Raw genomic sequence first — 27,895 nt, 5'->3', positions numbered from 1 at the left:
GTATCAGGTGAGAGTTCTTATTTATAGTATGTAGTCTTTTTGGTCATTTGGCCCCCCAAAATAACTATTTAAGTCGATGAACTAAAATAATCAATTGGTGAAACTATGACTATCTATAATATCTATCTAAATGAATGTTACAATGATCTGAACTACACTATAACATCTGTATGATTCATTAAAGTAAAGAAAACATTTAAATACATATTTTATATGTATTTCATATATGGTGTTACATGTGTAAGATTAGCTTTCAAGTATTCTGACATATGTATTAATGGTTCATTAATACATTTCTCAGGAGATTACAGTCATTTGGTCTTCAAGTTTTCATGACTCATAGTTCCATTGAGGCTTAAATTAATGTTTCATTTTTATAGGCATTTTCAGTTCACATATTTCTGCAATTCACTTAATGAAGCTGGCTTCTCATGAAGAAACAGTAAGTCGAAAAGGACAAAATCAAAATAAGTTTAAGATTTACCTAAATGGACTAAGATTTAAAATATTGTCTTTGTAAGCTTTTCAGTGAGCTTATATGTTGGAAAAAAGAATGCACCCTGAGTTTCTGCTGTCACAGGAAGGGACCTGTGTTCACACCTAAAGAACTCAGAAAGAAGGAATAGAAAGGATGGTGATCTAAGTTTGGCTTTAAATAACAATCCGGCCCTTTCCTATGGCATTAGTATATTAGGATAAGGAAATTGTCAAATTCTGGAAATGATCCTCAATAACTGTTCCAGTCATATCCCTCACATTCAATACAAATAAAATCCTATAAAATCTTCATTCTAAATATCATTTATATCCATTCAGTCCACTCTGTCTCCTGTGCTAGTTCAGATAATTCATCATCATTTTCCTAGTCTTGCATGTGAGAAGCACTAGGTCACTGCATATCCACCTTGGGCTCTGCTAGAGAAAAACAGGGAAAAATCTGAAGTAGATAAAAAGTAGTCTTCCTAAATGTTGTTCATGTAAGTTGACTAGTTCAGATTTGAAAAAAATTGAAAGCACTCCATTTCCAGTTCAGTGCTGAGATTTCCGTGTTAAGATTACATACCATACATTGATTTTCATTGCATATTCCTAGGGAATCCTGTCTAGGTTGAATACATTCTTACAAGCTATAAGGCCCCATTGGCATTGCTTGCCTCAAATAAATGATCTTTTCTCATAGGTGAATGGGGCATGCACACAAGGAAACTGAATTTCTAAGATCCACCATTCCACTTTAGCAAATTATATGGCTGATCACTGTTCACTGTTTGTAAACATTAACAAGTGTTATAAGATACTGTATTTTGCTTTTGGCAAGCTTTTCTTTTTTTTCTTTCTTTCTTTTTTTTTTTTTTTTAATTGGCTGTAGCATCTGTTCAGAGTGTCAGAGGAGTACAAATTTAGAAACATATAAATAGCCAGGACGTCATCTTTTCACTAACTGTTTTGTTTTAAATTAAAGTAAAGCTACATTTGTTGGAGAGTCTTTCCACATAAAACATTATAGAGGTATGTACCTGAACTTTCTAAAGCATGTAATGTTCAAGCAAAGTAAGAAGCTGTGTTATGTAAGGACTCTAATACTGAGAGTTATGTTACATAAAGCTTTGCATGTTATGAAAACTTAGCATATTCTAGAGGGGAATTACTCTCTCTGTGTTATAATAACACATTTTCTGGGATAGATAAGGTTATGTTGTTAAATTTTAAGTTATTTAAATTATAAGTTGTTAAAAGATTTATCACTAAGTCCTGATTTTAATTTACATAATTCATAGCTACTTTCATATGCATACTAATGAAAAATCTTGATTTATTCAATCAGAAGTATGAATCAGCTGCATTTAATTTTAGAAAAGCTTCCTGTATTTTTACTGAACTGAACAATTTGATATATTTTACAATTGTTACTTTAATGTTTCTGATTAATGAATCTGGCTCTCATAGTTAAGGCTGTTTATGTAATGTAATCTGAAATTTATTATAAGTAGTATTTCATAGATAACTATAAACACATGTATAACTCCTGGTGATTTTTAAATTCACTCTTTTGAAATAAAAAGTATTTCAAAGAAAAATAAAGATTAAAATGTTAAGTTGAATAACCATATCTGTCCAAGCAAAAAGAATCTCAACTGTATTTTCATCATAAGAGCCACCATTATCTTGCTAACATCTTCTTCCCCTGTCTCCTCCTCCACTCAGATCTTTTTTCTTCCCTCTGGTATTTCTTGCTGTTAAATCTTGTTCAGGATCTTGCATTCCTTTTTACTCTCAGAAGTGAATGGAAACTATGTAGCACATGTATGGAAAGAAAGACTGTTCCCTTAGCAGTATTAAGCCTTGCTTCTGACTCAGCACATAGCCCAAGCGCACATCCAGGGCAAGAGAAGAGAAATGTTCCAAACATGTTTTAGGAATTGCCAAACAGAACTGGCAAATTGATTTGAGGGATTTGGTTTGGTTTGGGGGAGCAGGGAGGCTGTTAGCAAACTGTTAGCAGGGAAGCTGTTAGCAAAGTATGGGAAAATAAAACTCAATTATTATCATTATTATTATTATCAGTCATTTACTTTTTGGTTTCGCTAAAAGGATATATGAAAGTGCTTAAAAGAGAGGAACTGAAATTCGTTTAAGGGAAAACCGAGATGTGTACTAGCTTTTAAATTTTGAACTGCTGTGGATAAGGTATTTAGAGACAAATATTAGCTCTTTCAGACCAACTAAAGTCAATTTAATCAAGGTCACAAATTCAGAAAAAGTCATTGAAAATATACTTTTTGTAAATGACTTTCTACCATGCATTTCCGCCTTCTCACCCAATAATTAATTTACCCCTCCAAAGAATACCTTTTCCTAGTTAGGAATCCAGCCATAATCACACCGCCAACTAATCTTGTAAATATCTGAAAAGAAGTTTTCTTGATTCATAAATTTATCAGTAAAAAACACTTTTCTTATTTTTCAGGATGTCAGACTTGGGACAATTTGACCCTGATTTTTACCAATCTAATTATACCATTGATTATCAGGAGCAGGTTTGTAGTGACTCCAATGCTTATGGAAAGCCTTATGGATCTGGAAAGTAAGTACTTTATATCGAGAAAATATGTTCTCATTTTAAGAAATCATAATATCGTAGCAAGAGGTTCCAAGTAGGGAAGTTACCTTGGGGGCAGCAAAAGCTTTCCTCAGCATTATTCAATAAAGCATCCAAGAAGAAATGTCAGGAAAGGGCAGAGAAACTGAGTTCTCCAAGTATGCCCTTTATCTCCTCAGGCCCAATTATAAGTGAGTGGCTTGTCTTCCTCTTTTGAAAATATTACTTAACAGGGAGCCTGGGAATGCAGGCCCTGGAAAAACAGAAAGCATTTTCCTTTTATTTGATACTCTGTAAGACACTGCTCAAGAAACAGATTTCATTTAATTTAATATACATTTGTTGTGTGCCTATATGTGTGTCAGGGATTGAGAAAGACACTACAAATCCAAAGATAAAGAAGACATTCATACTCCTTTTCCTGAAAAAATTTAGGAATATATGCTGAGGAGATGGACAATTAAATGTGCCATTATAATGTCATGTAAAAGTGCTATGATAGAATCAAGATAAACATATTTCAAAATGTGTTAGGTCTTTGCATTGAAAATAAAACAAAATGATTAAGAATTTATTATCTGCCCTATACTACTGGCAAAAATGTGAGGTTTAGAGTGAAAAGAATTTAGTTCAAGTTCTGGCTCTGGCATTTGTTGTCTTTGTGATATTGAGAAAGACTTAACTTCTCTGACTGAATGTCTTAATCTGAGAAAAAAGCTTAACAACTATACCTACTTCATGGAATCCTCATGCAGAACAAATGTGATAATTTACAGATAAGCACTGTGTTAGGGTAAACATCACTATACAAATGCTATTTAGTCATATAACTATAGATTGCAAAAGCAATTGATGCTTTGTTGCCTAAAGTCACTTAAACTTCCTGTATTTGGTTATTCAGTTGCATCCTTGGATGTTGTGGGGGTTTGAAGAGGTATATACCCCAGAAAAACAAGTTCTTAAATTAATCCATTCCTGTGGGTGTGAATCCATCATAAGTAGGACCTTTTGATGAGGTTACTTCAGTTAAGGTGTGACCAACCTCATTTAGGATGGGTCTTAATCCTATTAGAGTCCTTTAAAATAGAATGAACACAGAGAGAGAAAGAAATCCATGGAAGCAAGAAGCTGAAATCAACAAAACCTGGATGAGAGCTCAGAGACCAGCAGATGCCATCATGTACCTTTCCATGTGGCAGAGGAGCCAAGGAGAGCCAACAGTCAGTCTTTGGGAAGTAAGCATTGCCTTAATGATTCCTTGTTTTGGACATTTGCTTGGCCTAAAAACTGTAAGCTAATAAATTCCTGTTGTTCAAGCTGAACCATTTCATGGTGTCTGCTTCCAACTACCTGGAAAGTGAAATAGACTTTGGTACTGGGAGTGGGGTGCTGGTATGCAAATACCAAAAATGTGGAAATGACTTTGGAATTGGTAATGGGTAGAGGCTGGATGAATTGTGAGCTGTTTTATAGAAAAGGCTTAGGTTGCTTTCCAGAGACTGTTGATAGAAATATGGACATTAAAGATACTTTGGATGCAGCCTTAGACAGAAATAATAAGTGTGTCACTGGAAACCGGAAGAAGGATGACCTTTGTTTTGAAGTGGCAGAGAACTTGACTAATTTGAGTTCTGATGTTGGATGGAAAGCAGAACTTGAAAGTGATGAGCTTGGAGGAGATTTCCAAGCTAATTGTGGAAAGTGTGGCCTGGTTTCTCCTTACAGCTTATAGTAAAATGTGAGAGGAAGGGGATAAGCTAAGAACTGAACTCTCGGTCACAAAAGAACATAAATTGATGGTTTTGAAAATTCTGAGCTTCCTGAAAGGATGTCCCCAGAGAATAATGCCCTGTGTGAGGGTTTAAGTGAACATGGATCCATTCAGCCATTTCAGTGCAAGTCAGGAGATTGGAAATGCAGTTATCCTGGAAGGATTTGTGGAAAGTTCTTTTGTCTGATGGTTTGGGTCCCTGTGTACTACATGTGAAACCAACAAGGTTTTTTTGCAAGATCTGTATGAATGCTGGAGGGACAGAAAAGTGACAGATTGAAGGAGAAATCACTCTGAGGGCAGAACCATAGAAGTGAGGTCTGGACCCAAGACAACTTGGGCCAGGAGAGCAGCCTCACCCATGTGTGTGGAAAGGGTGATTCTGCCCTGGAGCTTGGAGAGGGTGGGCCTTTCACGCCATTGTTGGGAAGATTGCTGCTACCCCAGTGTTCTCAGAGGACAGACTCTTCACTTCAGTAATGGGGGAGAGCATGGCCACTGCACAAGCACTTGGAAGGGACGGGGCTGGCTGCCACTCCATCAGGGCTGAAGGATAAAACGTTGTTCCATAGATGACTCTCAGACCCTGAAAACTATTGCAGTATGGCTTGTAGGGTTTCTGAATTGTTTGGGACCCATTGCCCATGTTTTCCTTCCAATTTCTCCCAATGGGAATTGGAATGTTTATCCTATGACTGTCCCCCCATTATATATTGGAAGCAGATAATTGTTCTGTAGGTTTCACAGGTCCATCAACAAAGGGGAATTGTGCCCCAGGAGAGACCACACCTATACTGATTTTCATGGGACTTTGTGCTTAGTATTGTTACTGAAATGATTTAAGGCTTTGGGATACTGGGATGGAATGAATGTATTTTGCATATGGAAACAAGGTGACTTTTTGGAGCCCAGAGGGTAGAGTATGGTGGTTTAAAGCTGAATGTATCCCAGAAAAACATGTTCTTAAATCTTATCCAATGTGAACCTATTGTAAGTAGAATCTTTTGATGAGGCTATTTCAGTTAAGGTATGAACCACCACATTCAGGATGGGACTTAATTCTATTACTGGAGTCCTTTTAAAATGGAATGAATACACAGAGAGTGAGAGAGAAATCCATGGAAGCAAGAAGCTGAAATCAACAAAACCCAGAAGAGAGCACAGAGAACACCAGATGCCATCATGTGCCTTGCCCTGTAGCAGAGGAGCCAAGGATCACCGGCAGCCAGTCTTTGGGAAGAAAGCATTGCCCTAATAATCCCTTGATTTGAACATTTTCTTGGCCTAAAAACTATAAGCTAATAAATTTCCATTGTTCAAGTCAAAACATTTCATGGTATCTGTTTCCAGCAGCCTAGGAAACTGAAACAGATGTTGTTTTGCAATCTAGTTTAGTGGACTGTGGGAAAGGTCAGGCCTTTCAACTTTCATAATAACTAACATTTATTGAGCTCCTACTATGTGTTAGGAACCATTGTGAGCTTTATATAAATTAAATCACTGGATCCCCTAAACAACCCTCTGAGGTAGATACTTTACATATGAGAAACCTGACACAGAGAAATTTAGGCCTTTCCCAAGGTCATGCAGCTAGTAAGAAATGGGGTTAGGATTTTAGCATTAAGTTGTTTGATTAGGCCCATAACTAGTGTGGGCATATAACTTGTCAAACCAAGATATTTTTGAGAGTAAAATGGGTGCTATTAACAATAATAATAATAAATTGGACAGTTGTGGGCAAACTGGGTTGTGTGGTCACTGTACCACCCCAAGAAGTCAAATTAGCCTTATTATAAATTTATTAACTCTTAAAGTTTATTTTTTTTTTATTTCAAGGTTTTTTTAATTTTTTTTTTTGTTTTGTTTTTAACAGAAAAGACAGAATAAAAACAATAGTCAGTGGACAGTCTTCAGCTCCAACTATGCCCAGGAAAATCTGAGCACAGTTTGCATTGACTGATCACTCCTACAGACATAAACAGATAGATGGCTGCATTCACAAATTGCTTCCTAGGTACTCTTGCTCAACTTTCTCTTAGAGGATAGGGAAAGTTATTGGTATATAAGGATTTCAAAACTGGCAAAGTTAAACATCTGGAATTTTATCTTTTACTCATCCCTATTCTATCCTTCTGTCCTCTCAAACATCAGCCAGGCTGCCTTAAGTACTTAAATATTTTTTAAAGTGACAGACAATCTTTCTCTGTCTCTGTATATATATATATACATACAAATGTATATAATAACTAGGCAAATTAAAATGCTTTCAAATCTCTTTATAAGAAAAATGGGGGAAAGAAGAAGGCTGTTTAGAAATAGGTCAATCTTTGCAGAATCCAAGAATGAAAAGAAAACTTGATTTTGCTTCATTTATGATTTACACTTTGGAAGTAATTATCTAGATCAAGAAGTTATAGAATAGTATTTTATGTAGAGGGAGCAATGTGAACATTAAGGTACTGCAGGATGGTCATTCAAAATATAGCAACCATTTGAGAGCTATCTAATATAATTTTTCAGCTCTGTTTTTCTCCTGTTCTGTAGAAAGGAACCAGCTACCCTGAACCTTCTGTTTCTTTTCTCCATTCTCTTCTCCAGAAGGGATAAGCATGTGCATAGCATCTGTGGTCTACATTTTTCAGACTAAATTGATGAAAGTGCAACAAAAGAGACAACATTTTCTCCTTAAGCAGGGACTCATGGACCATTTTCTTTCTCCATTTGATTGAACATTTCAGCAATAACCAGTACTCAAGAAGACAGATGGAAATTAATTTAGCCAAATGAGGAAAATTCATGACTATATTAACTTGATGGCCTAGCCTGCTTCAGATGCTTAGCATTCAATTCCAAGTCCTGTTAGGATGTGGTAACATTTAAATTCCAACCCACACTGCAGGTCTCAGGAAACAGGAAAGAGCACATTAGCTGCTGTAGTTCTATGAGGTACATAAAACATGGAGTCAGGTCAGTGATTTACCAGAGTACATCAGGCGAACTCCAGAGATTTGATCTTTTATTGATACAGTGAGTAATGTCAATTAAAATGTACCCCAAATTAGAGTGAGATGATGATCATCCTGGCAAGAGACAAAAAATTCCAGAGGAAAGCATAATCAATCTCTCTCTCCTTTCCCCCAGATACATTGAAGCTAGTTTTGAAAGGCTCCTTCAGTTCAATGATGTACAGATCTGAAGGTTGGTTGTGCTTACCAAGACAATGAAGATATAATATATATGTATGTGTGTGTGTGTGTGTGTGTGTGTGTATATGTTTGTGTGTGTGTGTGTATATATATATATGTTTGTGAATATATATATAAAAGACAAGGTTTTATTTTAGAATGGACAAGGAGGAAATTTTTTGTTTTTAAAAAACCTAACTATCCAAGAATTCAGATAGGGATTATTTCCACCTGTAGCTGTGGCTATATTTTTCAAATATATTCTCCAGTTTTTGGAAGTAAGAAATCTATTCAAATTATTTGGAGAAAGGAAGGTGAGAATAATTGAAAAACTCCTTTTGAGTATTTTTAGAAATTTGACAGACTGATACAGAATTAGTATTTGAATCATCATCTTTTCTGAGCCTTCATAACTGATCATCCTCTAATATTTCAAAAGAGGTACATAGCCTCACTTTTTTCCCATCCAGGACTTGGGGACACTGCACAACCAAAATCTCCTCTCCACATCCCCTCCACCATGCTGCAATAGAAATGATCCTATAAACAATGTGGCCTTGCTGAGGGCACTTAGAATGCCTGATTTTACTGGCTCAATTTGAAACTAACAAAAATAAAATGTTTCTGGGAATCTAAATATTTTTAACCAACATGATGTTTTGGTTGTGAAACCAGTTATACTGTCTTCTTATGCTGTTTCAGGTGGTGTTGCAAGTTCTAAAAATCTTTGTAGCTTCACCTCAGGTTCCTTGAGGGATGCAGTTGTCACCTGACTGAAATAAGTATACATATACTTGAATATCAGTTTATTCCAGATATGGAAATAGACTTAAACTGAATTTTACCTTTTTGGTGGTAAATTCCCCACTACCTTAATCACAATCTGGCTCTCTCTGTGACACAGGGCGTGAGCTCACAACCTGTGCCCTCCCAGGGTCAGATTGTAAAGGGAAAACAACACCAGCCGACAATCATGACAGAACACAAATCTATTCTTTTGGAAAAAACAAACCGCTAATAAAATCCATAAATACAATTGGTAGCTAACGATTATGTAACAGGGAACTGAACGCTGACTCTGCAACAGACATGTCTCCAATCATAAAAATAATTATGTTAAACTCCTAACAAGACATGTTCCATAACTTACATTGGAAGGAGGAGTTTAAGTCCTGGTAACCAAGAAACAGTTAAAAAAAAAAAATCCCTGGCTTTAGCCTGTGCCATGTCTTAATACAATACTTTAAAATAAAAGATAAGCCTCTGGGACATAGTTAGAATTTTATAACCCTAGGTATGAGGGGTGAATAAGGAGAATGTTCAGGAATTAGTTAACATACAGAGGGATTTTCTTTGGGTCAGATGTTGGTCATTGCTTTACGGCTCTGAGATAGCAATCCTGGTATGAGCTTATTGGGGACTGCACAGGTAGGAGGACACAGAACTGGTGGTAAGCTGTGGAAGAGTTTGGGTGTCCTGGGGAAACCAAAAGAAGAAAAAGCTGAAGGTGCTTAGCACAGAAAGAGTACAAATGCTGGGTTCCTTATCTTTCTGTTAGTTGTCCATTGCAGGCCAGAAGAACTGGAGTCAACTGCCCATCTTCTGGGCCTCAGGGTCCAACCAGAACAACCCGGAGGCTTTAAGTCTCTGAGAAACAAACCCACAAGTTGGTTATCTTATAAGATCTTCACTGATCTTACTCACAAATGAGTTCACAACCAGAGGACCAGGGGTTAGGACATCAACATGTCTTGGATATGATCCACTCCCCAAAAGACTCATGTGAAGATTAGGGTTGAAAGGAGGGTGTTCCGGTTTGCTAATGCTGCTGTTAAGCAAAATACCAGAATTGGATTGGCCTTTGTAAAGGGGGTTTATTTGGTTGCACAGTTATAATGTTAAGGTCACAAAGTGTCCAAGGTAAGTCATCAACAGTTGGGTGCCTTCACTGACGGAAGGCCAGTGGCATCCAGGAAAACCTCTCTAAGCTGGGAAGTCATGTGGTTGGCATCTGCTGATCCCATGTCATGTTCTAGTTCCTCTCTCAGTTCCTGTGTGTTCTTCAAAATGTTGCTCTTGGGGCATTTGTCCTCTCTTAGCTTCTCTGGAGCAAAAGTCTGCGTTCAAGAGCCATCTTCAAAATGTCTCTCTTGTGCCCAGTTCGGCAGCACATATACTAAAATTGGAACAATACAGAGAAGATTAGCATGGCTCCTGCGCAAGGATGACACACAAATTTGTGAAGCATTCCACATTTAAAAAAAAAAAGTCTCTCTCCGAGTTCCTTCTGTTTGTCAGCTTTTATATGGCTCTAGTGACTTAATTCAGACCCACCCTGAATGGGTGGGGTAACATCTCCATGGAAATTATGCAATCAAACATTTCACTCACAGTTGATTGAATCACATCTCCATGAAAACACTCAAAGAATTCCAATCTAATCAACACTAACACATTTGCCCCCACAAGATTGCATCAAAGAACATGACATTTTGGGGGACATAATATATCCAAACTGGCACAGAAGGTATGACAATCTTTTGTAAATAGCTCAGGATAAAGAGATGGCAAGGACGTACAAAATACAGAAGCTTGGTCTGTACTTTTAGCTTAGTCTAAGTGGCTTTAAGGAAAGAAACTTAAACATGTTGATGGACAACTCCTTATTGTCTCTTCCCCTTCCTCCAGGTAAAAACAATTTAAAATGAATAAATGATCACACACCTTCTAATATCCCTTTTTTCTCTTTTCATTTCTCTAGCCCTAGGAAGAAGTTATTTACAAATATTTTTGTTTTCAAACTTTCACACATAATGGTAAAATAAAACAAAAACAAAAACATGGTCAAGGAGGTGTTGAAACATCATGTTTCAGCAAAATTAAATTGCACATATCAAAAAGGGAATACTAAAGCCAGCCACAGAATACATTTAGCTAGATATTCAAAGATCATTGGACAGGCAATAATTTTCTGGGAGTGGCCAGAACTGGAAAGTTTATTTTTGGACAACAATTTATGTGTTTATTTCTTTCTATGAATTGACTATAATATTAAAACTTTGACTTTTTACTTGCTGCATCCATATATTTATAGAGACTGTCATGGTTGTGATTGCCCCTAAAAGTCAGAAAAGGGAACACTGTGTATGGGACAGAGGACTACTCAGAAAACTTCAGTTCAACATCCAACATGAGCAATTTTATCATATGTTACTGAGCAAGTCATTTGATCTCTATGAACCTCTATATCTTTCTGTAAAATGGAATGAAAAATACAGTTTTTTACTTTACAGTGTTTTGACTAAGTGAGAAAATATGAGGGAAAGTGTCTGACACATTATACTCACTCAATAAATATTAATTGTATGGATCATTCATCCAGAAGCCTTTTCTTCACCAGATATTTCATTTTCTTGATTAAAGTCAAACTTTAAAATGAGTTATTTTTTTCATGAGTAAATACTCATAAACACTGGGTAAATTCATAAAATGCAAAATTCTAGTTTCACTCTTTGATTTGCCCTGATATTCATTTCTTAGATGTGTAAATAAATACCATTATTTTTCTTTTTCTAGACAACAAGTGAGTGAGCAGCCTCAGCCTGCCTCTTTTGTTCCACCACAGATGCCCATGTCATCAGGTTACGCAGGACGATTTTTTCAGCCAGCAACCAACTCGGATTCTTATTCACAATCTGCTTACATTGACAGTTTTGATGAAGAGCCTCCTTTGCTAGAAGATAAGTTAAAGAAGTGTTATTAATGTGTGTATAGCCTGAAGAATAATAGCGATAATCAGCCCCTAATGTGTGCTGTCAGTACGCTGTGTACTGTGCTTTACAGTGACTGCTCCACATATAAATAAGGCTCTGCCAAACCAAGAAACCTAAACCACTGGAAGTTTTTTGCATGTTTCGGGGCAGGAGTGGGGGGGGGTGGGGTGTGTTGGTAGTAGAGCTATTTCTGTGACTTTGTTCCTATTATTAAAGTTTTCTCCAATGTTTCTTAAATTTGGGCTCTGCCTGTGCCTACACCAACAGTGAAGGTATCTTTTAGTAAGGTGGTCAATATCAAAGTAACACCCTGCCTCAGTTAATCTCATAAACATCTCATAACAGCATATTTCAAGTTGGAATTTTCTGCTACATTTGCCTAGGGGTAAAAGTAAGTGGGTAGTTTCTCAAGTTAATATTGTTTTATTTTTGTTGTTGTCATGGAGACAAGCCTTTTTTCTAATTCTCTGACTCCTATGAGCTCTCTCATCTCAGTAGAATTTGGCTGGGTGGGGAGGAATATGATTCCAGCTAACAGCACTACTCGTGGCAAGAAAATCACACATGATGGTAAAATAAAACAAAAACAAAAACATTCACGGAATTTTCTATTTACAGGTACCCTATATCTGCTGTTTTTGCTCATATGGAATGTTAACATGATGCTAGAAGAAATGCTGGAAAACCAGCACTCAAGTAGAGTTAAATTTGAGAGTCAAGGAGAAATATTTACAAGTTAACTGCTCTCCCAATTACTTGCTAGGTAGACAAGTGGAGAAGACTCAATTAAAACCTCCAGTATTTTACATCTAAAGTTCATTGTTTGCCTCGTGTGAACACAGCCAGCCACTTGGCATTAAAATTGTCTTCTTTCCATGTCTTAAAAAAATTTTTAAATGACAGCTTGAAACCATTAAAAAACACACAGGATATAAAATCGATAGATGTGTTGGCTCCCTAGAAGTCAGCTAAGCTTTTAGGTCAGTTATGTTTAATTCATTCTATGTTGCATCTGAAGTTAATGGCCAACACCTGAAATTTATCAGCTATTCTCATCAAACATTTCTCTCAACTCCATCAATATCTCTGCTTTTTAAAACACTTCAGTTTTCTAATTATAAAAAGTAATCAATACACAGTATTGAAAATTTGGAAAATATAAAAGATATGAATAAAAATATAAAAGTCACCTAAAAATTCTGTCTCCAAGACATGACTGCCATTAACAATTTGATATATTTCCTTTTAACCTTTATTCTATTTTTCTATAAATGTATGTATACATACATACATAGCTAAAAATATAAATACTATGCCTATATGAATGCATATGTATTTATGAATAGTTAAAAACAAAAATAGGGGCATACTATAGATAGAAAGTTTTGTATTTTTTTCAGTTACATTATTCATGAGCATTTCTATACATGCATTCTTTATAGTCACTGAGTATTATTTGAAAACATGACATATAATAGCTTAAAAAGAGTCCATCATATTTTCGAAAGTACCAAAATTTAAACATATCCTAAATATTGTTCCTTACAATAAGCAAAGTTTTGGCGAACATCACAATAAACAACCTTTGATCAGTACTGAATCTGTCCTTAGGATTGCTCTATAACTGGGGTTACTGGATCAAAAGGAACTCATATTGTCAAATTGATCTCAAGAAAGGGGGTTCCACTATACTGTCATAGTAGATCGTGACTTGCCAATCTGAAGGGCAAAAACAAGTATTTTTTATTTATTTGGTTACTAGAAAAGTTAATGTTTTTTCATGTTTATTAACTGTTTCTGCATCTTCTTATTTTTCATTTTCTTTGTCAAATCTATTGGAATTAAAATAATTTTTATTTCCTTGTTAATGTTTAGAGATTTTTTATAGTAAGGATATTAATTATTGTCCCCTTCAAATATTTTTTCCAAGATTTTGTTTGTCATATAATTTTTTATAGGGCTCTGGGAATATAGAAATTTTAATATTTGTATATTCAAATCCATAATTTTTTTCTGGTAAATTTTCTTTCCAGTTGCTCTTTTGTTTAGAATATATTTCTCCAGCTTCAGACATGCATACATCCTTTTACAGATTCTTAAAGTTTTCAATTATCTTTTTGTTTTCTATTAAACTTTGATTCATTAGGAGTTGTTTTAAGTAAGTATGTGAAGTAGGGCTCTAACTTTATTTTTTTTTCTTCAAATAGTTGACCTATGTTTTCTGGACAACTTATTGAAAATAACCTTTCTTTTTCTACTGATATGAACCGTCTGTATTATTTTTTACTAAACTCTTACATACCTTCCTTAATGTGCCTTTATATTTAAATAGAAATAACAGATTTTGTAAGCTCAGAGTGAATTTCTATATATATTTTTTCCTTTTTGTTATTATCCTTCCATGTGAATAGTGTATTAGAAGAGAAAGCCCCTAATTATAACTTCACCTTTTGAATGTATGAAATACCTAGACTTCTGCTCCATCATGTCCTTCAGACTTTGCAAAGACTTCAACCCTCATCTATCTAAGAGATGTGAACAAAGATATAGGTAGTATTTTTAGAATAAGTTGGCAAATGACATTTTCTAGTTTTTATTAAGCACACATCAAAATGTCTTATGCAATTATGAAGCTATAGTAGTTAACATCCCTTGCACGAAAGTGCATTATTTGAAAATGTGCTTGTTTGTTCCTTAAATGTTTATAGTGTAAAATACTTGTTTGGTTTTCTGTAAGGATGATAACTTTTGCTATTTGATAATGTATGATCAATATGTTAACAAATGCATCTTGAAGAATAATCATCAATTTAAGGCTGTCAGACCAGAAAAATTACTCTGATATTTACTGGGATATTTAGTATTTTGTATTTGTAGCATAGTCTGAGGTTTATATTTGAAAGTCCAGTGCCACAATTTGCATAGAAAATAAAAATAATTTATTTTTATAGGGTATATATCATATACTTTACAACCACTATTTGACAGCAAAACAATAAATTTTGCATTCAAATTTCACAGCAGTTTCATTATTTATTTTGTGTAAGAAGGTTATAGTAGAGTACCTATAGTTAATAAATACTTATAAATTCATTTGCGTATCTTGTAATCAATTTGAAAACAAAATACTATGGAAATGTATTTCTATAAAAAATACGTAAAATATTTTCTCTTATAAAAATATCTAGTAGGCATGCAGAAGTTAATTATGCCATCAAATAAAATGGTTGAAATTAGTAATAATGTTGCACTAAGCATTTTTCATCTGATTTACTGAGAAATAATTATACTTTTTGACGAAAAAGATATTTTAAATTATAAGGCACTTTATTGTGGCAAGTACTGAAAATATATTGTTAGCATAAATAAAAACTGAAAACAAAGTTTGGAAACAACATAAGCCTCAGATGAAATTAATTTAAACTACAGCCTTTGTTAATTTTAAAAATCTTCAGCTATTTTAAAAATTGCATTAGACATTCTAACCTCATTTTAAGCTTAGTGAACTTCTTGTATTCCCCAAAGTGTCTGCCCATTAAGAAAAATATAAATGCTCTGTTGGAATTTTAATTGGGATGGTGTTGAATCTGTAAATCTCTTTGGATAGAACTGACATCTTAAAAATATTAATCTTCTAATCCATGAACACCGGATGCCCTTCTATTTATTTAGGTCTTCTTTGATTAGTTTTAGCAATATTTTTTAGTTTTCTGGAGACAAGTCCTTTACATTCTTGGTTAGATTTATTCCTAGATATTTGATTCTTTTGGTTGCTATTGTAAGTGAAATTTTTTTTTCTTATTTCTTCTGCTGATTGTTCATTACTTGTCTTTAGAGCTTTACTGATTTTGGGGTGTTGAACTTGTACCCCCCATGTTGCTGAATTCACTTTCCAGCTCTAGAAGGTTTGTTGTGGATTTGTCAGGATTTTCTGTCTATAGGATCATGTCATCTACAAATAGGGAAAGTTTTACTTCTTCTTTTCCTATTTAGATACCTTTAATTTCTTTTTCTTGCCTAATTTCTCTGGCTTGAACTTCCAGTACTATGTTGAATAATAGTAGTGACTGCTGATGTCCTTGTCTTGTTCCTGATCTTAGAGGCAAAGCTTTCCGTCTTTCACCATTAAGTATTTTGTTAGCTGTGGGTTTTTCATATATGCATTTTACCATGTTTAGGAAGTTTCCTTCTATTCCGAGTTTTCTAAGTATTTTTTTCAAGAAGGAGTACTGGGTTTTGTCAGATGCCTTTTCTTCATCAATTGTGATGAACACATTTGTTTTTTCCCCTTCATTATGTTAATGTGGTATGTTACAGCAATTGATTTTCTTATGTTAAACCATCCTTGCGCACCCAGGATAACTCCCACTTGGGCATGGTGTATAATTCTTTTCATGTGCTGTTGGATTTGGTTTGCTAGTATTTCATTGAGGATTTTTTCATCTATATTCATAAGAGATATTGGTCTGTAATTTTCTTCTCTTGTGGCTTCTTTAGCTGGCTTTGTTAGGGTGATGTTGGCCTTGTAGAATGAAATAGGGATTGTTCCCTCCTCTTCAATTTTTTCAAAGAGTTCAAGTAGGATTGGTATTAATTCATTTTGGAAGCCATCTTTTCCTAAACTTTTCTTCATTGGGAGGTTTTTGATTATGATTCAATCTCTTTACCAATTATTGTGGTTTTTATTTTTTTGAAATCTTCCATTTCTTTTTGAGTCAGTGAAGGCAGTTTATGTGTTTCTAGGAATTTGTTCATTTCATCTAGGCTATCTAATTTGTTGACATATGGTTGTTCATAATATCCTCTTAGAGTCCTTTTAATTTCAGTGGGGTCAGTATTAATGCCCCCCCTTTCATTTCTGATTTTAGACATTTGTGTCTTTTTTCTTTTTTTATTTGTTAGTTTAGCCAAAGGTTTGTCAATTTTTTTTGACCTTTTCAAAGAACTGACTTTTGGTTTTGTTGATTCCCTCTATTGTTTTTTTATTCTCTATTTCATTTATCTCTCCTCTAATGTTTGTTATTTCCTCCCTTCTGCTTGATTGGGTTTCATTTGCTTCTCTTTTTCTAGATTTTCCAATTTTGAGGTTAGGTCTCTGATTTGAAATCTTTCTTCCTTTTTAATGTTAGCATTTAGAGGCATAAATTCCTCTCTCAGCACTGCCTTTGAGGCATCCCATAAGTTTTGGTATGCTGTGTCTTGATTTTCAATCACCTCCAGATGTTTTCTAATTTCCTTTCTGATTTCCTCTTTAACCCATTGGTTGTTTAAGATTTCATTATTTAATTTCCACATATTTGTGATTTTTCCATTTCCCCCTGTTATTGGTTTTTAGCTTTGTTCCTTTGTGGCCAGAGAAAATGTCCTGTATGATTTCAACATTTTTGGATTTATTGGGACTTGTTTTGTGACCTGAGATATAGTCTATCCTGGAGAATGATCCATGTGCACTTGAGAAAAATTTGTATTCTGTTGTTGTTGGATGAAGTTTTCTATATGTGTCTGTTTGGTGTAGTTGGTTTAGAGTATCATTCAACACCTTCTGTCTAGATGTTCTATCCATTATTGAAAGTGATGTATTAAAGTCTCCCCCTATTAATGTAGAATCTTTTATTTGTCCCTTCAATTCCATCTGTATTTGCTTCATATATTTTGGGACTCTGCTATTAGTTGCTATGACTTCTTGTTGAACTGACCCCATTATCAGAATATAATGGCCATCTTTATCTCTGGCATGCCCCTCCTCCCCCATCCAGAATTTGCCCTTTGGGCAAAAGGAGCTTGAGAAAATGAAAGCCGTGTAAGAAACAATTAAGGGGCAAAGGCTTACCTGCTTTCATTCTTGCAGTGGAACACCTGGGAGAGGGAGAAGTTCTGTTTCCTGGGAAGTAGAGGTGGCATGCAAACTTCTGTAAAAAGGAATAGCTCCTAAGTCACTGCAAGCACCAGCCCAGGAAAAGACATAGGCCCAGAAAAGATAGGGAAGACCCTGTATTTTACTTCCCCTTTGGGGAGACACTCCTGATAGGAGAGCTGACATTCAAAAAAATCTCTATCATATCACCAGAATGGTTACAAGCTCAAGAAACAGACATCTCAGATAATAAAGTCTTTCCCAGATGGAAGAAGGCCAGGGATCTACAGAGGAATCACTGGTCACCTCCAAACTTCTCTGGACAGGGGATGAGTGAGGGGCCTGGAAGGGCACCAGGAGCTTCTTTCATGGCTCGCCAATACTGAGCTTTCTTCACCTTCCCAGCAAATGCAGCCCTTCAAGTGTCCTCCACAGCTCTGAGGAAGTATACCATCTTTGTCTACTCAGCTGCCTTTGCCTGGGAGTTTGGCACAACGGCCACCCTCAGTACCAGGCCCCCAGTGATCCAGAATCACTAATCGAAAGTCTTGATCAGTTAGCCTGTGCTCACCACGGATCTTGGGAAGTGGATTTTTATGTCCCCTTTTGGCACCAGCAGCTATGTCATGGGCCAGACTCCACTGCAGTCTGTGGTAAGAGTGGGGCATGGGCACACAACCGCTTCTCAGAGAGAGCAATTTTCTTTGTTTACTGTAACTTACCAGCCTCTTCCTCCCACTCTTCCTTGAATGCTACACAGTGCTCTACTGGACTCCAGAGTTTTGAAATAGTTGATTTGGGGAGTTCCTGCCTGTTTGATAGTTGTTCTGGTGGAAGGACTGCTTCCTGGTGCTCTTATTCTGCCATCTTCCCATAATCCTCTCGATTAGACAGAAATTAAAAAAATAGAACAGCGTCACTGTTGGTTCCTAAATTATGGTCGTATTCTCCTCTTTGAATGTTCTTCTTTGTACTCATGATATGTCTTAATGTTTGTCCTTACAAGACTAAAGTGAAAAGAAATTGATGTGGTGGCAATATTTATTTCTGTGTTCAGTAAACATGAAATGGCTGGTTTCTTTTCATTATAGCCATGCTGCCAGAGGAACAGAATTCAGCAGAGATCTGTGAGGTGGCAATCAGAGTTCTCTAGAACACAGGCTTTCGAGAAAAAAAAATTAGAAATGTGTTTATCTGTCTGGACTCATGGACACTGAGACCTACCGATTTCAGATATATTCTAACACCAACACCCATAAAAGGGACAAATTAACCTCTCTCAGTAATTTAATATTTGAATACACAGACTCAACCACAGAGTGCATTGACCTTAAAAAATATATATGTGCCCATAATGATCACTTTTATTTGGTGAAAGAGCCATACCTTTTCTCCATTGTTGAGTTTCAGACAGTCAGCTTAAAATTGCTCTTCTCATGAGACTGAGTGGAAAGGTAACTCCCAGACCTAGCCAAATATCTTTAGTTTAGAAAGTGCTAATTGTTAAATTATGCCATGTTTGAGAATACAAGATTTCAGAAGTGTTAGCAATTGAAGACATGAGAAAAGGAAGTAATTAAATGGTCAAGATGATAGGACTTCTGGTCTGTTAACTCCAATTTTATTTTTTACTGTATTATTTTCATTTCTCAATTCTCCCAATTATATTTTCCCATTTAGATTTTAAGCTTGTATTTACAACAAAAAGCAGGAAAAAATTTTCTGGATGGGATTATTTCTCTAAACTTTCTTTTAGCTCATTGTTTGAGAACAAAAAGTCTTTGTTTTTTTGTTTGTTCATTTAAGGTTATAATACATTACATAATTTTATATTATGTAGGTGTAATATGACAATTGAATTAAACTGCTAAATATACTAATCAGGTATGTAAACCTTTTATCAACAAATATTACTCATGATTATTTTTATATATTTATATTATCTTTCCTCCCCTTTTGCAGAACTTGGAATCAATTTTGATCATATTTGGCAAAAAACCATGACGGTGTTAAACCCACTGAAGCCAGCAGATGGCAGCATTATGAATGAAACGGATCTCACTGGACCCATCCTTTTTTGCATTGCCCTGGGAGCCAACCTGCTTCTGGTAATATATGGCAAAGGCACCAGATTTTAATGCTTGTCTTTTTTGGTCTCAGGTTTTAAGAGATTTTTGTAAATACAATACTAATCATGTCCCTTTACATAATGAAAAGTGTTTGCTTAACTCATGGCTCCTTTTTTTTTTTGTTTTCTTTTTTTTTTTTTTGGTGAGAGAGACATATTTAATGGAAACATAGTGACAAAAAGAAACTGCCATCATGAATTACAATAGATGAAAGTATCTAAATTTAAATAGATGAAAACAAAACAAAACAAAACAAAACAACCAAGTCAAATTTTCATCAAAGCAGGAGATCATTTCCATCTTACTCTTCATCATGTTATTAAGACTACTATCAACCTGGTATAGTTGAAGGAAACACAAAGGTTTGGGAAATATAAGGCCTGTTTCAGTGCCTGTTTTGGGAGATTTCAGCTGTGATACTGGACAACTCCTGTCTTCTCTTTGCTCCTCATTTCCTTTCTTGTGAAGTATGAGATGTCTCCTTTTTGCTGATTGACTAATATGAGTAAATTAACTTGCAGTGATAACATATGATTTATTTATTCAACCTATATATTGTCCTGGCTATTGCAGTTTTCTCTTTCATGAAGCTATTAATTCCTAACATCACCATTTGTCTTGCATATGGGCCCCTTTCGTTCCTTATATTGGGAGTAATGGTATTGAGAATAACCAAAAGAATAAAGAAAAACCTAAGTTAAGTTTATAACACATTCTAGCTCATAGTTTAGTAAAATGCTTCACAACAGAAGAAGAAGAAATAGGAGGAGGAGAAGAAGAAGGTTAAGAAGAAGAAGAAACAGGAAAAAAGTCTGTGAGTTTAGACCAAAAGAAAATGGCAGTACATTAAAAACAGAATATGAGAAAGATGTTTAAGCCAGTCTGCAAAGTATAGTTTTATTAAGGCACACAGAAAAACTTGGCAAGAGAAATAATACAGGAAATTGAAGATTCTAGGAAAAATCTTTAACATAATATTCAATCCACTCTGGCCTCTTACTGATATCCACTTCCCATAAAAACAAAATATTTTTTGAGTGTATCTACAATATTCAAAAGTAGTTGTGAAATTTATTTTTAAGTAAATAAATTTCACTCTTCATTTATTAATTGCATGATATCAATGAAAATACTGAAAGCAATCTAATTTCTGCATGGTAATGTGGTAAATAATCATATCAGATTTATCCAAAAACAATAGTATTTAGTAACAGCATCTTATTTCTTCCTTTAAAGTGTAGCAAATGCATATTCTCTGAAAATCAAACACTGTATCAACTAGAGTTTTAATTTAGTCTCTAACCTCCCGTCTTTTGTCTTTGTCACAGAAATTTGATAAACTTAGATTAAGATGCTAAGTAAGACCATGCCAGTTAATCAAATAGTCAGAAACAATCAATTTAATATATTAACTTGTTTTTCTTTTTCAAGTCATTTGTAACATCACAGTTTGTTTTTCTGTAGAAAATATTCGCATTACCATCACTTAAAGGAAAGTGTTAATCCCATGAAAATCTTCCTTAGATGTATAATGTCAGTTGAAGTTATTTAAATATCTTCTCTTTTGTTTTAAATACAAAACAATGTAAGCAAAGAACTCTTAACTGGAAGTGAGAAAATTGGATCTACCCTTAACTTTGCCAACCGGCTGTGATCTTGAAGCTTTTGCTTCACATTTCTGGGCCTTTAGTTATTAAATTTGGAGAACAAAAAAAGGTTTAAGTTGTTCTTAAGATTCGTTTCAGTCCTGAAATTTATGGAAGTGTGAAAATGTGTATTTTCTGAATCTCTTTAGGCAAACATTGCTAGTCAAATTTCACCACTACATTTGGTGACTTCAGAATTGATTCTGATAAACATAGAGCAATAAGTATAAGGGTAAAAAATACCTGGATATTAATTAAAGTAAGGTTTTAACTCAGAATCCATTTGATGCTAGGGTAACCCTGCCTAAGATATCTAGAATTAAAATATAAGAGGTGATTTTATAGGCATTGCACTAGTGAAAGCAAAACTAAATACAGAAACAATATCTAAATCTATTCATTATCTTCAGAGGTGTAAGGTTCATGGTCACATATTTTTACGATTTATATTCTTATAAGGCACAGTATCTTTTATTGTGCTTTCTTCAGGTTGGAGGAGGAAAACCAGAGAGAGAGAGTATCTTCAAATACTTAACATAAATTTAATTTTATTCATTTTTCCCTCCAAAATTACTTTCATTCCCAACACCACAAAGACCAGGGGTTTAAAGCTATGGCTCCTTTAAAATTTTTTGGTAGAGCAAAGTGTGTGGGTTGGAAAAGGAGCATGCATGACCACTCTAATCAGAAGAATAACAAAAGTTTCAAATCAAGGTGTAATGTGGGCAATAGGGGGAGGGCCCCGTGAAATTTTGAGGTTAAAGAAAATGGAATAGTTATTTTCTATTTATATTACAAAGTCTTATTAGAATTTGAAACAAATTAAAAAATGGCAGTAGCCCCTGCCAAATGGAATTGCAACTTAAATTGGATAATCTAAGAGAGAAAGAGATAGGGAGAAGGGGCAGCAATGGATATAGAAAGGTACAATTTTACTAAGTCATTTCCATCACCCCCAATTTTCCCACTCCTTTCACAAAGCTGCCTTTGGGGTCAAAAAAGGTCTAGTTATGTATCTTTTGGGTGTAAGGAAGAGTTACCCTTTACCACTATAACTAGCCCTATCTCAGAATTTTTCCATCCAATTAAAATATTCAGGATCTCTCTAATCATGAAATTATGACTGTTTTCCGGGGTAGCACAAGCCAGCCCAACAGAGCAGTTCATAACTTATGTGTTTCTTTTAGCATGTCCACAATGAGCATTATTTCATAGAATTGTCATAAGACTATGAAAGCTACTCAATGACAGTTTTTCAGTGGCTAATGCAAGACAGAATTCTGACAGAATTTTGTAAAAGAACTTAGTAGTTATCAACCTTTTAAACTGCTGAGGAAGGAGAGTGTAAAATAGCTGGACAAATTTGAACGTTAAAATAGTCATAGTGTTCTCCATTATCTTTAGTTAATTGTCAAATAAACATCTCTCTAATTCTCTAAGGCAAAAGAAATTCATAGATTAACAGCTAAGGAGAAGGAAAAATGACAGCTAAAAAGCTCTCCCTCTGAATCGATTTATTTAGCTTCTTCATTTTTAATAATTCCCATGAAAACGAGAGTCAGACTATTCAACCTTTTACTAGAATTTCTAAACAGCTTAATGTAATACAAAATATAAATGCATTCTTTTTTTTTACTGGAGATTTGGCAATCTCAGGTAACAACAAAATCTCAGGTAACAAAATATCCCCTGTTGAGCTAATAGGTTGCTGTCATTCACTGGATAACTTCATTGGGGTCACTTTAGCTCCTAGTCCCTAGACCCTTGTGGGTTATGGTTAATGTTTCTGAGTCCTCTATAGGACATTAGTGGTATATTCTGAACACTATTAAATTTACCCCAATTCTGTTACCACAGGATTTGTATAAATCAACTTCTCCTAAATTGTGTTTAATAAAATTTGTAATAGGCGTTAATGAAGACCAAAAGGATTCTGTGAGCAAGTAAGTTTAGGCTATGCTGAGTTAAATAGGGTTAAATACATCCCATCATTTGATGACTTGTTAGAACTCTTGTAGATGTTAAGAGCTTAAATTTCAGAGCCAAACTATCTGGATTCAAACTGAGCTCCACTTGGCTTTATATTATTTCAGGCAAGCTACTTAACCCTCTGTACCAGTTTCCTCATGTGTAAAATTGGTATAATCATACCTATCTCATCAATTTGTGTGGATTAAATAAGTTAATACATGTAGGTCACTTAGAACAGGACCTGACATAGTAAATCCTGTAGTTTTTTGCTGATATTACTAACATGCATTCTAAATCTCCATCACTAAATTAGAATGACTTTTTTTCATTTGTTCATTCATTCATCCATTCATCAAAATATGAGAAGAAAATATTTTCTGTCTTATTTCTTATACACCTAATAAATAATCTCTGGTAAAAAATACAAACATAGCTATAATCAGGGGTCCCCAAGACTTCAGTGATTCACTAGAAGGACTCAGAACTCAGCAAAGCTGTTATCGTATGGTTATAGTTTATTAAACAAAAGGACACAAATTAAAGTCAGCAATGCAAAAAGGCTCGTAAGGTAGAGTCCAGGAGAGACCAGTCTCAAATTTCCAACAGTTATCTCCAGTGGCATCTTATGAATAGCACTTACTTCTCCTAGAAGCCATGTGTGGCAACATGCACAAAATATTGAGGATGACAGAAGCTCACTCAAGCCTTGGTGCCCAGGGTTTTCATTCAGAATTGGTCGCATAGACATGCAGGGCTCATGTGGCTGACCTTATTTATTTAGTCTCTAGCCCCTCCAGAGGTCAAACTGATACTGCCCAAGGTTTCCACAACAAATCACATTGTTAGCACAGACTCTCTGGAATGCCCAAGGCCCCAGGTTTAAAAAGACACTCTTATCAGGCAGGATAGTCCAAGGACATAGAGATTATCTCCCAAGAGTTAGTCAAGGGCTAAACCCTTTTTTGGAATGTGTAGGGTTTGGAGAAACCAGGCCTGCTGATTTAATCCTTTACTGAATACTAGCAATATTTCATCTTTCCTCTAGCATGCAGGCACCATAGGAAGTATAGTTCAGGGTGTTTCTTTTTCAGGACCTGAATTCATTTTACAGCCGGTGTATTTTCCAGAACTCCCAGTCCCCTGATGATGGTATTACAAAGAAGTGGAGAAGCATCGAGCTGACTCTAAAATGCTGCATCTGCTTTGTTCATATCCCAATTTCTTTTGGGTGTTTGTTGTGTATTCAAACTGTTTCTTTTCATTGTTTCAGGCAGGAAAAGTTCAGTTTGGTTATGTATACGGCATGAGTGCCATTGGCTGCCTTGGGATTCACGCCCTACTGAACTTGATGAGCTCCTCCGGGGTGTCCTATGGCTGCGTGGCAAGTGTGCTGGGTTACTGTCTGCTCCCCATGGTCATCCTGTCTGGCTGCGCCATCCTCTTTTCACTGCAGTAAATGTCTGTGTGCCCTAATTGACCCCACATGCATGATCACGGCTAAGCCCTGTCAGAGCAAAAGTTAATCTCTTTTGATCATTTTGGTAATAGAATTGGGGAAAACATGGCTAGCAGAGCTGTACACAGATTCCGGAAAAGCAGGTCAGCTTTTGTGTCAGTTACTGCTCCTATTACAATGATTTAAAAAACAAATTAAACCAAATTATCTTTAAAACTGAAACTTCTTAAGATGTCACATTCTTCAATGTGAATTATTGTCGTGGGTCATATAATAACTACAGAAAACCCACTTGTTTGATTATCGAAGAATAAGTGCCTCTGGAGCACTGACAAATTGCTTCAGTTCCCAGGCATTCTGCTTTCTAGGCTGCAAGCAACTGTTCTTTCTCTGTTGGGCTCCTTGCAGTACAGAATTCTCAGGAACCCTGATGAGGATAGTCATGCTTGAGAATTTTATAGCGTATAAGCTCAGTCAATAAATCTTTTTCTTTATTCTCCCTTCACTTAGGCAGTTTAGTATTTTCAACTCAAAACTGTTAATAAGTAGAAAAAAATTTCTGTTGGACAGTTTCCCAAGGCATTTGCATGTCACTACTATTTAGGCTTGGAGGAGATTACGTAGTCCTTTGTCATCGGCAACCCTCTAAACCCAGTTAGAGATAAACATTTGCCATCAGCACTCATTCGAACACATCCATTGGAGACAATGGTTAGAATTTTATTCTGGGATAATCCAAATCTTAGGTTACTAACGTTGGATAGGATATCAGACAAAGAATTTACCAAGGCAGGGGTAAATGCGTCAGAAGAGCCTTTAATATTTTTGTTTTGATATATACTTGCATACTTTTCTCCATAACATTCTTAAGAATAATTTAGTTTGAAGTGTTTTTAATTTTTAATTTGGTCTTATTTTATAAACAACATTCTTAAGAATGACGTAGAGCAAACCCATATGCTATCAACATGTACTCCACTTTTTAAAAAGAGGAATGAGGCAAGATATGGACACCTTGAATTGCATAAATAAAACATGAGTTATAGGTATATTTATTGAGTCTTATCTACAGAAATATTCCACATTTTGTGTATCATGTTTTTTAACATGCTGTTCCATTTATTATGTTATTTAGTACAGATATTTGCATGTTAGTACAGAGTTTAGACTCTGTGGCTTCTATTTTGTCAGATGCTTTTTCTAATGAAAACTATTATGATCCATCCTTTTAAAAATTCTAAGTTCAAAGCATTATTTTCAGTAAAGTTGAGATTTGTAGTATCTTAAATGACTATAGATTGTTAGCAGAAAAAATAACTAACCCTAACCTTTTAAATACTTTTAGTTTATTTATAATCCAAGGCATTAAAGCAACATTGCATAATCTGTCACTTATTTTGCTTTGCTTCAATTATTGAAAGTAGGTATTCTGTCATTCCCACACAAGATAATTAACACAGTTTTTCAGATTCAAAGCGGGATTAAGTGAAGCCCTGTATTTTGATGGTGGACAGAGTAATATGCTAGGAGATAGGAGATCTTCACCTAACACTTACTTTACTATGTGATTTTTAAGTCACTTTATTGCCTTAAAGCTGGGCTAGATGGTCTCCTGAGGTCTGTCCTAGCTATTAGTTTTTATCTTCTTAAATGATGCATTCTGTCTTCCACATAAGAAGGAAATTCACTCCAACACCTATCCCTCCCTCTTTTGTTCCCAAGAGGGCTAGATTTAGCTACCTTATTTGCCCATTTGTTTTTAAAGAACTAAATCCCCCCACAGTTACCTCTTTGAGGAGACAAATCCATTTTAATGCCCACGCATGCAAAATGGATCTCTAAGGATGGGATTGGAGACCACCCACATATATGCTTTCCTGTTCCATGTGGTTCCTCGTTGTGCAGCATCAAGCATAAAAACCTGGGAAATGGCCCTGGGAGCAGTGGTATTAAAGTCACCCTTCCAGAATGCAAATCCATTAACCTTCCTGATCAACTGTGGGTCAACTTAGGAGGGAAGTAGGGGAAAGGAAATCTGCTGCTGCTATAAGAAAAAGCTCTAAAATAGTTTGTAGAAGAGAATTTAAGGAGTTGGGATTTGAATGTTGATAGGCAAGAATGACCACAGGTGAATTCTGCTTCTAAATGAAGTTCCACTGAAGTATAAGATGTTTAGTCTCAGATGGTGAATTTGACTCAAATATTTTCTGACTGGCAGACTTTGAGTTCATATGGTTCATCACCCTCATTTTACAAATGGAGAATGTGGTCATAAATACTGTCCTGAGGACATCTCAGAGGCAGCTCTGACTCAATAATCTTCTTTTCTCCTTACATAAGGTAACGATTTCTTTTGTCTTTGCTATAGGGGAACCTTCGGAACAGTGTCGGCACTGGCCATCATTGCCTGGTGTAGCCTCTCAGCTTCCAAAATCTTCATTTCAGCCTTGGCCATGGAAGGACAACAGCTTCTCATTGCCTATCCTTGTGCCTTACTTTACGGGCTTTTTGCCCTCTTAACTGTTTTCTGAAAGTGTTTTAGATGACATTGCAAGATTCTATTTGCTCACTGTTCAGATGATCTTGGAAATGTATTAGCACTGAAATTTGGTGATATGGTTTCTGTTTTATTGCTGTTGAAAGAACGATAAGTGGAGAGACAATCCAGCACTTAAGGATGGTACTCTAATAGTCCATTTGGTTTGAAAGATGTTTTGCCTTTTGGTTTGATGCATTAAAACATTTTAAAATACTTTAAAAATAAAATGTAACTAAAATATTCTCTTCCCATAACTCTTTTAAAGTAGGAATATAGTAGTTTCTCAACAACAGTCTTTACTCAACAGATGTATTTCTGAGAAATTGTAAGTAAATAAAATCACATGATCACTGTTGAAAGGAAATTTATAGCGAGTCATTGAGAAACCATCAGGACATCTTAAGTTTTGTGCACATTAAAATCTCACTGCCCAGAATCTTTGGTGAGTAACAAGGGTGGATTATGTAGGGT

General features: G+C 35.4%; 1 protein-coding gene and 1 non-coding gene across 2 annotated transcripts; both read left to right on the top strand.

The window, feature by feature from the left end:
- Positions 1 to 1,429: 1,429 nt before the first annotated feature.
- On the top strand, positions 1,430 to 27,591 carry YIPF7 (Yip1 domain family member 7). Its single transcript, XM_037828928.1, is given in 6 exon segments — positions 1,430 to 1,509; positions 2,969 to 3,085; positions 11,633 to 11,811; positions 19,646 to 19,791; positions 24,700 to 24,881; positions 27,254 to 27,591. Coding segments are annotated over 5 exon segments (786 nt in total). The 5' UTR covers positions 1,430 to 1,509; position 2,969; the 3' UTR covers positions 27,417 to 27,591.
- Positions 10,209 to 10,315, top strand: LOC119530753. The gene has a single exon (XR_005216134.1). It is a non-coding gene; the product is annotated as a U6 spliceosomal RNA (small nuclear RNA).
- Positions 27,592 to 27,895: the final 304 nt, after the last annotated feature.

The sequence above is a fragment of the Choloepus didactylus genome, chromosome 3 (assembly GCF_015220235.1).
Source record: "Choloepus didactylus isolate mChoDid1 chromosome 3, mChoDid1.pri, whole genome shotgun sequence".
Lineage (NCBI taxonomy): Eukaryota > Metazoa > Chordata > Mammalia > Pilosa > Megalonychidae > Choloepus > Choloepus didactylus.
Note: the sequence above shows the minus strand (reverse complement) of the source record. Positions and strands in the feature narration are given on the sequence as shown.